The 14,158-nt window shown below is 31.3% G+C and overlaps 1 protein-coding gene across 3 annotated transcripts in view; it reads left to right on the forward strand.

Annotated features, from left to right (window-relative positions):
* LOC107440650 (uncharacterized) overlaps positions 1-14,158 on the forward strand; it is a 173,189-nt gene that overhangs the window by 147,040 nt on the left and 11,991 nt on the right. For all 3 annotated transcript variants that reach the window (XM_071182324.1, XM_071182325.1, XM_071182326.1), the window contains 4 exons: positions 4,227-4,497; positions 7,754-7,932; positions 9,143-9,336; positions 12,798-12,954. In XM_071182324.1, coding sequence (XP_071038425.1) covers positions 4,268-4,497; positions 7,754-7,932; positions 9,143-9,336; positions 12,798-12,954 — 760 coding nt within the window. In that variant the 5' untranslated portion in view covers positions 4,227-4,267. The remainder of the gene's footprint in view (positions 1-4,226; positions 4,498-7,753; positions 7,933-9,142; positions 9,337-12,797; positions 12,955-14,158) is intronic.

Below are 14,158 nucleotides of genomic sequence, written 5' to 3' on the forward strand. Positions count from 1 at the left end.
ATTTTAAGAAAACAATTTTTATATATAATAACGAAATTTGAAAGAATAATGTAAGAATTTCCTAAAGTAAATTGAAAGCTTAAAATAGAAAATCTGTTATCGATTCTTTGTAAACTTATTTGCTCTGAATCGAAACACTGCTGTATAGTAAACTATGTTAAGTATTTGGTTAAAAAAAACTATATTGATCTATATTTAGAACAAAGGAAAATTTTCCCCCCCCCCCCCGTATTCGATTTTGGTTAAATGCTCTTTTATAAAATTTATATATAACGTTTACACTGTGAAATATCTTTTTGTTTTCTTTTGCAAATTTCTAACGGATATTAGGCACTTTCGTACCACTGATTTCAAATCTGTAATCAATTTCTTTCTCAAAGTTACAGATTTTTTAAATAACATTTTCGTCTCTTTTTTTTATTGATGTGTACAAGTTTAAAAATATTATGTATGGCAAGGGGTCGCATAAATGTTGCGACAAATTTCTGGGAGAGTTTGAGCACAACAACAGGATTAAAATTGAATAGGAACTCGTGTCCCGAACTGTTGTCATACGCCACTAAGGGCGCTTTCCTATTATGAATTGCTTCTTCGTGAGCCTCTAAGCTGGGCCTAATAAAGAAGTACTCCTAGAAGAGTACGATAAACATTATTGGACATTTGAAATTGCACATTTCATTTTTAAACTTGTACATTTCGACAAAAAATACACTAAAATGATATATATTTTTTTTTTTAATTGTAGCTTTAGGAGCAAAATCAATTTGAAGATTTGATATCCTAACACTCTAATTAGGCAGGATCAAGTACTTGAATCGATGAAACAAAGCATTTGTTCCCCAGTGTTATATATATATATATATATACTAACCTACAATAATGGAAGAGGCATTTTCAGTTTTTGATATTTCTTAAATCACGAACGAAAACAAGTATTTTTGAATGTCTCAAAACGTTAAGAAAAGTCACGAAAGTCAACTAAGCTGATGGTATAATTATATTAAGACTTAGCGCCTCGCAAAATTGGTTTGCGGTCAAAATGACCGCTCTGGTCAGTGTTATATATGTGAAAAAAAGAAATGAAACACCAATAAGTTAATGTCAGAAACCATTAAATATGAAGTGTATTTCCATAATATTTTCAAAAAAAGTAAATAGACTTTTTTTAATTATATATATTTTGACAGTATTTAAGAATATAATATCTTAAATTTATTAAAAGTTAATTAAATAGAACATTGCCATTTTTGCTCAATCCACCGTATGTATTCAGTAAAGTATTTCAGAAAATTTTAAGAAATCAATGAATCATAATTTTAGATCAATTCTAAATGGAATTTTTACTAAAAATCATACTATATAAACAAGAAACTTTAAAAATGTTAGCAAATTGTATATACTTTTAAAAATGTCATTTGCAATGATAGATTTATCGAAAATTTGATACAGTTTCGAAGTTTCTTGATTAGTGTGCTTTTATATAAATAAATTTAAAAAAACTATTTTCTTTTCGTCCGAAAAGCAATATCTTTAAAGTTTTATGTTTCGGAAATTGTAATATTGAAAAAGAATTTTTGATTTAAAAGCAGTTTAAGAATTTATATATTATTATTGTAGTAATGTAATATAATCCTTATAGAAAAGTAAAACTTATTATGAAACTTTTCATAAAGCTGAAATAGTTGGAAACATAGTGCTTTGTTTTAAACAAGCTAATATTACAAATTGATTGCGCTTTGTTTCATATTTTTTATCACTGAAAATAGTCATTTGTAGAAAAATGTTTTGTTGCTGTTAAGTTTACTTTCGTTTAAGTTTGTATTGCAATACCACTAAAATTGTAATTTATCTTAAAAAAGTTAAAATTTTAAATGTTAGATCAATTTTGTATTTCAATTCTTCGCAAAATCTGGTGTAGCTAATCTCAGAGAATTATCTTTGAAAGATTCTTTTTTCTTGTGGCATTATCGAATGATTCAAAATATATCCTTTTTAAAATCTGAATTTAAAGATTCGCTGTTAAACATTTACAAACCAAAACTCACACTCTCAGAAATAAAACTCACACTTTTGACGATTCAGCAAACCTTAAGCAGTATTTCTTTAATTTTGAGAATCATTTCGTCTTGAAATCACGTGATTTTTGACGTGAACTCTTAAATGTGTGACGAAAATGCTTCCGGAATTCGAAACCTCTTCGTAGTGCATTGTGGGATATATTTTACTAGAATTAACACTAGACAATCGAGAAAAAACTGACGAATTATGCTGACCCGTTTGTATGGGGGTCAAGAAGTTGGTCTTGTACCTGGAAGATCAGGAGTTCGAACCTCTCTTCGGACCTCTTCGGACGTGGGTGTACTTTATCTATCGGTACTTGTTGTGTCGTGCCGTCTATATGGTGCCCAAGTAAAAGTGATTATTAAAAAAGTTAGCTACGTTAGGCACTAAAAAAAGTTTTTGGAAAAAAAATAGAATGATGAAATATTTCTTTAATTTTGACGAAATGTGTTTCCTTGACGAAGTGAGAATAGTTATTTCGTCACTTTGACGAAACTTTTGCTCGGAACATATCCCAGGAAACGGTTTCGTCAAAAACGACGAAAGTTTCTTGATAATCAGGTATCCGTTTTTTACAGTACGTTAACTCGTTCGATGGTAAAGTTACAATTTACTATGAAGTTCTGTAGAAGTCAATGAAGTTTTATTCCTCACAAATTATGTTTCAATTGCATTATAGTAAATATTGTCACATAGGCAGTTCAATCCTTATTAAACAATTTAAATATCTGGGATTGTTAGATACCGTAACTAAGGAGATAAAGCTAGAAATTAGAGCTAAGATGGCTGCTGGATTTGATTATGCTTTACAACAATTGTTAAGATATAGCTATATGAGTATAAATTTAATTCTTATTTGTAAAGTGATAATTCGACCAATCGTATTATATTGTTGAGGCATGGACTTGAACTAAAAAAAATTTTGATCTTCTAAGAATATGAGAGAGGAAAATTTTAAGGAAGATTTTTAGCGCAATTTGTGTAGACAGGCATCGGGGGATTCGAACAATTAAAAAGACTCATGGTAAATATGAGAAATAAGAAATTGTTCCAAAATTTAAGAATAAAAAGATACCAATGGTTTGGAAACTTTCTACGAGTGAACTCTGAAAGAAATGTCAAAAAAAAAAATAATTAGATCGAAAACTAGGAAGGTTGTAGATCAGGGGTATCAAACTCAAAAGCTAACTTGGGCCAAATAAACAACTTTAGGTGGGCTGCAAAAAATAAATAAATAAATAAATGTTCATAGGAACAAATATTTTTATTTTGAATAATACATTTTAATAAACATATGTAAAGTTAAATTATTGTATGATACTTGACATCTCTTCTCTGCTACTATCTTGCCTATTTCGGGAGAAATTTTATTGGCCGTGACTACTTTCAAAATTGACCCAACGTGAGCGTTATTAATACGGTTTCGAACAGGAGATTTAATTCCATTCATAACAGAAAATAATTGCTAGCACTGATAAGTACTTCCAAACATGGAAATAATTTCATATGCGAATTTGCGAGTATTTTCAAACCTTGCCAGTAAATATTTGTAAAATTCAGGCATACCCACTTCAATGAATTTTGCCTTCAAATTTGAGTCGCATTGAATCTCAATCACTTCCATTTGCATATTACTGGGCACTGAGTCTATATTTATTGAGAAAATCGACTAAAGCAAACAAAATTTGTCTTCCAAAGAATTAAAATCTTTAAACCTTGTTTCAAATTCTGTTCTAAGATTTGAAATTTTTTCTGCAAATTTTTGATACGATGCAGTATCCCTGGAATGGCAGGTGCCGCAAGCCAATTACAATTTTACATTTTCGCTCGTACAATATAAAATGATCCGTATAGTTTATAAATAAAATATATTATAATTTCATATGCTAGTTTTCTTTCTAAATCACATTTCAACTTTATTTTTACTTTGCGTCGGTTTTCTGGCCACGAGTTTGACACCCCTGTTGTAGAGGATCTAAATTCTCTCAAAATTACCCACTACAAGAAAAGGGAGACCAACAGAAAAGAATGGCCCAAAATCTTAAAGGAAGCTAGGGAAGCTGTAGCGCCAGGATGATGATGATTAACCTTAATTAAACATATAAAACCTTTTTCTAGCTACCTGACAAAAGAACTAAATTAAATTAATGCCATTTTTCACTCAGTTTAATTTACTTTTTGTGTAATTGCAGATTTATGCAAATGGATGAATGGCCGTAAGTATTACATTGACGTGGGAGAATCTGGGATCATCAGTGTTGAGAATGCAACCAGCATGTCGAAAGGGGCAGAGACTGTCACCACCACTACCAACAACAACCAACCTCAAATACCTCAAAGATGCAGCGTCGAACTCATTACCTGCCCATCCTGTCATTTAGAAATCACTATACAAAAACTCCATATTCCCACCTGTTCCAATGATAAAACTTGCAGGTTAGTAACCTTCAGACTCATAAACGATTTTACTTTTTCTATATTAACATATTTATTACAGGATGCCCCAGGATTATTGGGACAAACTTTAAGGGCTAGTAGGAAATATCACAAGGATTCAGAATTGCTTAGCAACTCAAAATTAGAAACGTCTTCGCTCGCCGTTCGGTGGTGGTGTTCACAAGATGGATCGGTTCCCTGGCCACCATGCTCTCCTGATTTAAGCAGCGTGGATTTTTTTTCTTTGGGTTGCACTGGAAAGTACTATGTACGTAACATCTGTGGATTCTGAAATAGATCAGGTTACAAGAATCGTTTGTGCTGCTGAGGGATATACAACAAAATCGAGATGAGTCTGCCAATCCACGGCCGGATGTTGCAAAGCACGCATCTCTAGCAATGTTAGAAACTTTGTACATCTTTTGTGATATTTTCACATATCATCTAACACAGCACGTGTAATATGTTTGACCAAAAATATTTCAGATCATCTCAGTCTTGCGTCTCTGTTTCTTGTACCTGTCTTCCGCTTGACGTTTCCGATCATGGATTGCTATGCAACTCTGAATCCTTGTGATGTCTACTAACTCCCCTTAATGTTCGTCCTGTCCCAATAATACTGGGACACCTTGTATGTGTTCTTATTTATTAAGTAACTGTTTAATGTTTTTGTTTTATTTTATTCATTGAAATAAGTTTTACTGCACTTGTAGAATTAAAAATTATAAGGTATGTATATTGTTGTGCATCCAACACGTCATGATGACGTAATGAACAAGTATAGAGGCAGTTTTTTTTTTTTTTTTTTTTTTTTTTTTTTTTTTTTTTTTTTTNTTTTTTTTTTTTTTTTTTTTTTTTTTTTTTTTGCTTCAAGAAGTTAGTGAGAAGGCAAGACGTTCATTTTTGTATGAGTTCGGTTCTCAGAGGAATTATTGGTATTGGACTGCAGATATTTTTAAACTTTTTCAATGTTCCAAGTTTTTCAAAGTTCAAGATTTAAAATTTCTTACAACTTTAAAATTTTCGAATTCAGTAACTATATTCAGCCGAACACATTTGAAACAGAAATGAGTCGAAAGTATTACTAATTAGTTACTGAATAAATCAGGAAATTTCAAACTTATAATTCTCCTTTAATTGACATGGAGGAAGTTAAATCCTATTTCTGTATGTCTGAAAAGGGATTTAACTTCCTCGACTGTCTACTATTCGTTTGGGTCCACATTTGCAATTATTGTTTCTTATTTATTCTCTGTATAATCAATTTGAATTTATTACAGTTAATAAGTGGGTTTGGTTACTTTATTTTATAACCGTCGTTGAACAGCCGACCCAATTTTGAATTTGCGACTAGTAATTTTCAACTCCGTAGTATTGTAATTTTGAATTTAAACCAGAAGAAATATTGGACAAGGAAACTCCAGGATGAAGTATTGTGGGAAATTTTGTCTTCGTGGAGAATTTTTTATTGGAACTAATTAGCATTTGCGTTATATGGAAACAAAAACCACGAAAGCCTCCCATGGTTAGTCTGACGGCACGAGAATTCCAACCCATGATCCGATCCGTCTACCATACGTCAGCACCGTGGTCGGTGAGAGCCGGGTACGGAATTCGTATCGATAAACCATTGCTGGGATTCGAACCCGGTTCACCTCATTGTAAGGCAAATACTCCATCCCTTGAGCCACTGCGGGTGTGAGTTTTTTTAATTAATGATTTTCAAGCATCTACAGAAGAATTCTTTGAAAAATTTTAAAATGTTTTTTGTATAACATTTAGCAACTTTTGTTAAACGTTTTGTACAACATTACAATTTTTTGTACAGCACATAGCAACTTTTTGATTTTCAAATTTAAAAAATACTCTAAATTTATGTAATTTGGAATAGAGGAGTAAAAAATAATAACAATTTTGGTAGTATATGAGCAAAACGGAATTTAAAGTTAGTCATGAGTTGGATGTGAACTGCAGATTCCTGTTAACCCATAGACGAACATTATCTGAACATATTTTTCATACATTTTTCATTCTAATTTATGGTTATGATATACAGCATGGAACACCGGTATCGTTAAAGGTAAAATCTTCCAAACACCACTCATTTCAGAACAATAATTTTTCGAATTGCATTGCATTTCAGTTATTTAGATCTAAGAGAAACTGTAATTCACAATTGAAATTTCTTTTAATTTACCACATCTATTAGTGGTAAATTTTCAAATATGAATGAAAAAAATCAAACTGCTTTTTTTTTAGATTTTATATTTTAGTACAAATATAATTCCGATAAACTGGCAGATTTTTAGAAACTATTACACTTTTTTTATAATTAAAAAATACCAAAATATATTTTTACTTGCAATTAGAGAGCCAGAAAAAAACTGTAAAATAGACATTGGTGTCCCGTCCCATCTGCACTAAAGCGTTAAGCGCTTAAGCAAATCAATCTAAGATTTTATCAAAAATTCAATTTTTTAAAAATTATTTTTCATTTTCAGTCTAGGTATGAAGTAGGTTTTTTCTACAAGTTCTTTTAAATTTCCATTGTTCATGGTCTTGCACTGTATTTTGAAATTTCCTCTTAAGTTTTTATTGTGGTATGTGTATAATCTCCGCCTAGATGCCTGATACATGTTTCCAAGAAATTTTTAATTTTCTTATAACTCATAACAAAAAATATGTGCCTGCGTTCTGAAATGTTTCGGTGATATAAGCTGGAAATATAGGAATCAGTAAGTACAGAACCCGTTATCCGGAAATCAGAAAACCGGAAAACCAAAAAACCGGATCGAAATTCGATAAATTTTCCCGCAATTTTTAAAACAAATTTTTTTTTTCCTCTTAAGATTTTTCTTTCTTTTTTGAAAGATGTTTACCTTACCATCATTTTGGAAATAATTATTAGTGTATTACTTCATCATTTTTTCTTCTTTTTAAGATTATTTCCAAATATTTATTTTTTTTTAGTTGGGCTTAACAATAAAAGAAAGGCTTTTTGTAGCGATTCAGAAAACCGGAAAAATCAGTTATCCGGAATAGCGATGGTCCCGATCGTTCCGGATAATCAGTTCCCTACTGTAAAACTTATCTATATATAATATTTATAGTGTTTTTAATGTTTCAAAAACTTAAATGAAATGTATTCGGATTGAAGTTGTGACAAAATGGACGTATCTTCAGTTCTATGAACTAAAAACGGTTCGGTGATTTTAGAAAACATTTTAACGTGCTAATTTTGTATTTTTCTTTACAGGTGCGATTTTTTATGGATAAAAGAATCTGCGTACAGCAAATCTGGTCGTGAATACTGTGGAACTAAAGGAAACGGTTCAACAGATTTGGTGTACGAGTCTAAGACGAAGCTTGTCTCCGTCGATTTTTTATTTAGTGGTTCATATGAAGAAGCTTTCAGTCTGCAATTCTCTGCTAAAAGTATTTATAAAACACTTTTTATTGAAATTACTAACTCTTTCTCACTCTCTTTCTAAATATAAGAACTAGTAACATAAAATGGAGCTTTAATAATTATTAAAAATTAATAAAAAAAAGTAATATATAAAATAGAAACTTTAGTTGATATTTATCAATATAATATTTGAGATTTAAAATTTAAAATTTTTTATAGTTTTGTTTAAGCTACATATATACCTGCTGATAAAAATTATTAGGTATGAGAATATTATTTGTAAGTAATTTTAAATTATTAGAAAAGAAACCTAGTTCAGGTAGAAGAGGATCTACATAGGGTTTTATATTATTTTACATACGGTTTTAATGAGAATTTACATTATAAAAGCTTTGAATAGATACATAACACGTAGATTTTGTACAAAAAAATTACTTTATAATGAAAATGTTAGCTACCTAGCATTATCAATTATTTAAATTACTACAAATTAGTTCATATTAAATTAATTTATATGATATTTTAAAATTTTTTCATACGTAATGTCACGTTTCAAGCTTATGCTAGGTGTTCTACAAGGGGCTCTCTTAATATATACTTTTAGAATTCTAGCCGAAAATGGAGCAAAAAAAATAAACACCTTAGAGGTCGCTCATTTATATTAAGTACAAAAAAAAGGCTTTCGAAATCCGTCGAATCACAACTGAGGAAAGAGGGATGAAAAGTGGAAAATTCTTAACTATTAATTAGTTTCCTTCGGTACTCAGAAAGGCTTTGATGTTCATAGTAACGTCAGTTGAGATTTATTAAGTTTCGAATTTTTTTTAATCGTTTAACTACACATTTTTACGCCTTGTATATTTTTTTTTATCTTCGATTTCAGCAAATATAGCAAGTATTTCGAAAATACGTATGAAAGTTAGTTATAATGGAATATCCATATATATCTAACCTCTGTGCTTTTGCTGCTTTTTTAATTTTAATAATACGCTTTTTTTTATTTTAAAAAGCTAAATAAAAGTGTTTATTTACTCTAGTCAATTATTTTATTCAAATTCAGTTTCCGAGAAAATTATTACAAATAAACTTTCCCCTTTCTTCATTAATATTCATTTAATTTAAATTCGTTCTTTGCATTGTTATAAACCAAGAAACCGCATTTCCTAAAATCTTACATTAAAAAAACAAATATTTAAAACACTAAAAATATTCCTTTTTTTCTCTCTCTCTTTTTAGAAAATATTTATATTTACAAAGGAAGCTATGATTACTTTGAATCTAACAGTTCTGGAGTAATAAAATCTCCTAATTTCCCTGGTGGATATCCTAGCGACTACAGCGCAGAATATATCATTCAAAATCTTGAGCAAATAGGATTCGTTCAACTCATTTTCACAGATTTTCAATTATCCTTGTGGTCATATGTAGAGGTAGTGTTTCATTCCTTTTTAATATTTTAAACACACATTTATATGTTTTATGCAACATGAAATATTAGTTTCTTATATTTTTGAGCAAAAGGTAAATTGTGTTGACTTTCGTGCGAACGTCGCTGTGATTGTTGAATTTTCATATAAATGTATGCTGGTCTTAAATAAATGAAAGCATAAGGAAGAAAGGGCAAAAGTTGTTTGGATTTTATGGGGCTTTAAAAATAAATTTATATGAAAAAAATGAATAAAATTAAAATTATAGTATAAAAATTACAGATGAAAAAAAATTTGAATTCAAGCTTACTAAAATGGGATTTTAAAGCAAAACTTTTAATGTGTATTTTATTTTTAAGAGGCTGAGTATTGTAACCACAGGCATACATTAGCTCATACTTGGAATAATAATTTTAATTTTTTTAATATACACGTTTCTCAAATAATTGAAAAGCTGATATAAAATATCCTCAATGGCAGACGGATCATGGGTTAGAATCCCCTTGTCGAACTAACCGTGGGAGATCCTCGCGGTTTTCTTCTCCTTGTAACACTAATATGGATTTGTTCTATCAAACAAAAGCCTCCACTAAGATTAATTTAAACAATGCTTGATCCAGGAGTTCCTAGTCTTCTGGGTTGGGTTTCAAATATTGATAGTCGTAAACTCAGAATTGGGTCATCTTTTCAAGACCCGTTATAAAACAAAATGATTGAAAAGAACGACTTTTTATTCATAGATTACTTGAAAATAAATGTTTTTGTTTTCTTATATGATTTTGAGTAACCTCTGTCATCGAAATAAGATGGAGCTGCATTTAAACATAGAAGTGAACACTTTTTTATTTTTGTTAAATAGAGTTGGCTAACAATTCAAATACGGCTTTCATATAATAGGTTGATTACCAACGTGCTTTCAATATATATATTTAAAAAAATTCAATTGGATATTTGCAACTCAAAAAGAATACCGTTGAAATTTCGTAGTTATGCATGTAAAGTTAACGTTTCAACTGTTAGGCTTTGTTTGTCATCACGCTGAATTAATTTACGGATCAAATTTAATTGGATAACTGCAAACGACGGCATGCGTATGTGTCGAATCTGATTGGCTGCTGAATCGTGGTGTAAACAAATACCATGATTTATCGGTATCCAATTTCGAAAAAGTTTTTTTCTCTTTCAAATAATTAAAAACTGATCGAAGAAAATTAGTAAAAAGCAAGAGTAAAGAATGTTGAAGATTGTTCTCTATTTCTTTAGATTGGTCCATTGTACTCTATATAAAGATTACAAGTAAAAAATACCCTTAAATATTTAATTAGTTTCAAAATTTAATTAGTTGTAAAAATTTTGTTTATAAAAAACGGTATTTAAAACGTTTGACTTTTTCTGTCTTCATTAGAATTTTCATTGTTAATGAAAATTCAAGAATATATATATTATTTTGAGCAGTTGAAATAGCAAAGTAGTTTTTATGCACTAATTAAATGATTTTTAGGATGGAATGCATTGTTTATAAGTAAAAATTAAAAATAAGATGGAAAAAAAATAATGCACAGGTTAAAAAAAGAAAAAGAATGCACTTAGTTCATAGATTTAATCTCACATTATCCTAGGCGTTTTGAACTTTAAAAATATTTCAAATAAATATATCTTTTTTCTTTCGTTTTTTAAAGAAGACAAATGCTTATTCTCTAGAAAAAGTAGTTTAGAAAAATAGTAATCTAAGATTTTCAATTTAGCTAAGAATCGCTTAGGTTGCAATAACCTATGAATAAGGCTGGTTTTCGATTTCAGAAATGATACTTTTTAGCGAACTATTTATAACTTTCGTGAGTTTTTCTTAATTATTCATGAATACCATGTTTTGCCTTGAACACTTTTTAGCGAACAATGATTTTATAATTGTTGTGAGTTTTTAGAAATTATTCTGGAATTTTATGTTAAGTTTTGCATATCTTCAGCTCGCGCACACCATGCTAAATATGAAAATGGTGCAAAATAATAATATGACGGAAAGCTTTAGTTTTGCGAAAATGAAACACGTTTGTAATCCAATTATTTATTTAAAAAAAATACTCCAACGCTATTCTGAAAACTTATTTTCATCTAGGTGGGAAAATCTTGCCAAACTGGGCGATTATGAAAAAATTTGATGTTTTCTTTTGAGAAAAAAAATTAGATAAAATTTTGTCCATTCTAAAGCGCGGATAATTCTTTTTGACAAGATGGTATGGTAAAATGTGCTAATCCACTATAACGGCAATTAATAGTTCCAGAAGGAATCGTTCAAGTCATCGTTTCGCTTTACACAAACATTAATGTTAAAACAGCAATAAAAATTAACTGACACATTTATTACCGCTATCCTTTTATTCTGAACAACAGTTTTGGTTAAGAGTAGACTGCTTTTGTGATAATGTAAATATTTGGTAAGCAATATGCTCTTTCCTTTGAAGTATATTCCTGCAGGATTCTTAAAAACCGCAATTTTTTATTTTTATTTTGTAAGGAGAAAGATAACTTGACCGGTGGTCGCTCACAATAAATTTCGAAACATTTCCCCCTTCTATATTGATACCAAAAATAAACATAGCTTCCATTTTATTCTTTTTCGTATAATATGGTTCACTTATACCAGTAAAAAAATTTATTTTTCACCAAAAAGAAAAACAAATAGACGCAACAGCGTGAGACTAGTAATTTTCAGCGATTTTCGAATCTTTAATGTTATCATCTTACGATGACTTGGAAAAATGTCGTTATAGAGGTCTACTCCAGTAGCAGACTCGTTAGAGCTTTTTCTGAGCCGTCATGGCTTCCATGGATAGATAGAGCGTTCACGCTTCTATTGAAGTGAACCGGGTTCGAATCCCAGCGATGGCTGGTCGATACGAATTCCGCATTCGACTTACACCAACCACAGTGCTGATGTAAAATTTCCTCAGTGGTAGACGGAGCATGGGTTAGCGTCCCCTTGCCGCCAAGGTAACCGTGGGAGGTTTTCGTGGTTTTCCACTCCATGTAACGCAGGTGCGGGTTAATTCCATCAAAAATGTTCTCCACAAAGGCAAATTTCTCCCAATGCTCGATCCAGGAGTTCCCTTGTCTTCTGGATTGGGTTCCAAATTACAAGGCTACGGAGTTGAACATCAGCAGTCGTAAACCCATAAAATTGGGTCGGCTGTTCAACGAGGGTTATAAAATAAAACAAAATGAGCTTTTTCTAGTTATAAAATGCATTTTAGATAAAAATATAATTTTATCCCAAGCAGGATATAATTGTTCTGTCTCGGTCTGAAATGTTTGAAATTCCATCCACATATTCTTGTCGTGTTGTATTTTCAGAATATGATATTAAAAATATAATATTTTCTACCTCGCAGAAATGAGAAGAAAAAAATTAAGCTGACGAATGCAGACATAGATTATTCATACTCTTCTTACAATATCCTTTCCAGGTGTTTGACAGCAATGGGACACGGATTGATGTATACAATGGTAACACTTTTCGACCTCCAGCTATTGTTTCCTCTGGACCAACTCTCACTGTTAAGTTCCAAGCAAATGATGAATACCCTAGCACAGGGTTCCAAGCCAGATACACATTCGTTAGCTGTGAGTTTTTAATCTTTCTTTTTTATGACAAAGAAAATGTTCTGTATTATTAAACGTCCAAAATTAAGATCACATTGTTTTAGTATTATTGTTGTTTCTAATACCACTTGTCAATACCAGCAAGCTTGCTTGGTGAAACCAAGCGAATTTAAGGCAGAGGGTGTTTTTCTTGTTTTCAATGGCGCCATCTATTGCCAAGAATACGACTTTAGCCCCACACACGTCACAACCCTTCTATAGGGTAGACCCATCCATTCATTCACGGATCGTAATTTTGACCTGAAGCAGAGAATGATCAATCTCCAATTCAGTAACCCCAGAGTTACGAGTTGTTATGGGAACATGGAGTACTTTGTGACCTGTCAGATTTAACGTGCATCAGCCACCATTTACTACATGGGGAGTCGACAGGTGGGGATCGAACTCACGACCTCTTGGACATGAACCCAACAATTTACCAACCAGGCTATCCCGGCCCCATTATTTTAGTAATCTTTCAAAGTTGCAGTTCGAGACGCGGACAGCGTTCGCCTTCTAATGAGGTGAACCGGGTTCGAATACCAGCGATGGCTAGTCGATTCGAATTCCGCACTCGGCTCGCACGGCCCACAGTGCTGATGTAAAATATCTTCAGCAGTAGACGGATCATGGGTTAGAGTCCCCTTTCTGTCAAGATACCTGCAAGAGGTCTTCGTGGTTTTCATCTCCATGTAACTCAAATGCGGATTAGTTCCATCAAAAAGTCCTCCACGAAGGCGAATTTCTGCCAAAACTCGATCCGAGAGTTCTCTTGTCTTCTGGATTGGGTTCAAAATTACAAGGCTACGGAGTTGAACATTGGTAGACGTAAACCCCAAATTGGATCGGCTGTTCAACGACGTAATAATGTTTTCTTAATAAATAGTAACTAATTAATCTCATTTCTTTAAAAAAATTATTTTTGTTTTAAAAAAAGAGAGGGATGCAAAAACTTAGGCATCTAAAATACAGACAGTTGACTTTTACTTCTTTATTTCCTTTAAAAGAATTCAACTTTTCTTGCTCTAGTTTATTACAATATTTTTAAAGAGTTTGCTAGCAAAGAAGAATAACCACCGGATGGCCACCAAATAAAATGAGAAACACATTAACGTTTCAAAATATATTACATTGAGTAAAGTTATAGATGTGTATAAGTGTAAGGTTTGCCACCACGAGATGGCGC

The sequence above is a fragment of the Parasteatoda tepidariorum genome, chromosome 6 (assembly GCF_043381705.1).
Source record: "Parasteatoda tepidariorum isolate YZ-2023 chromosome 6, CAS_Ptep_4.0, whole genome shotgun sequence".
NCBI lineage: Eukaryota > Metazoa > Arthropoda > Arachnida > Araneae > Theridiidae > Parasteatoda > Parasteatoda tepidariorum.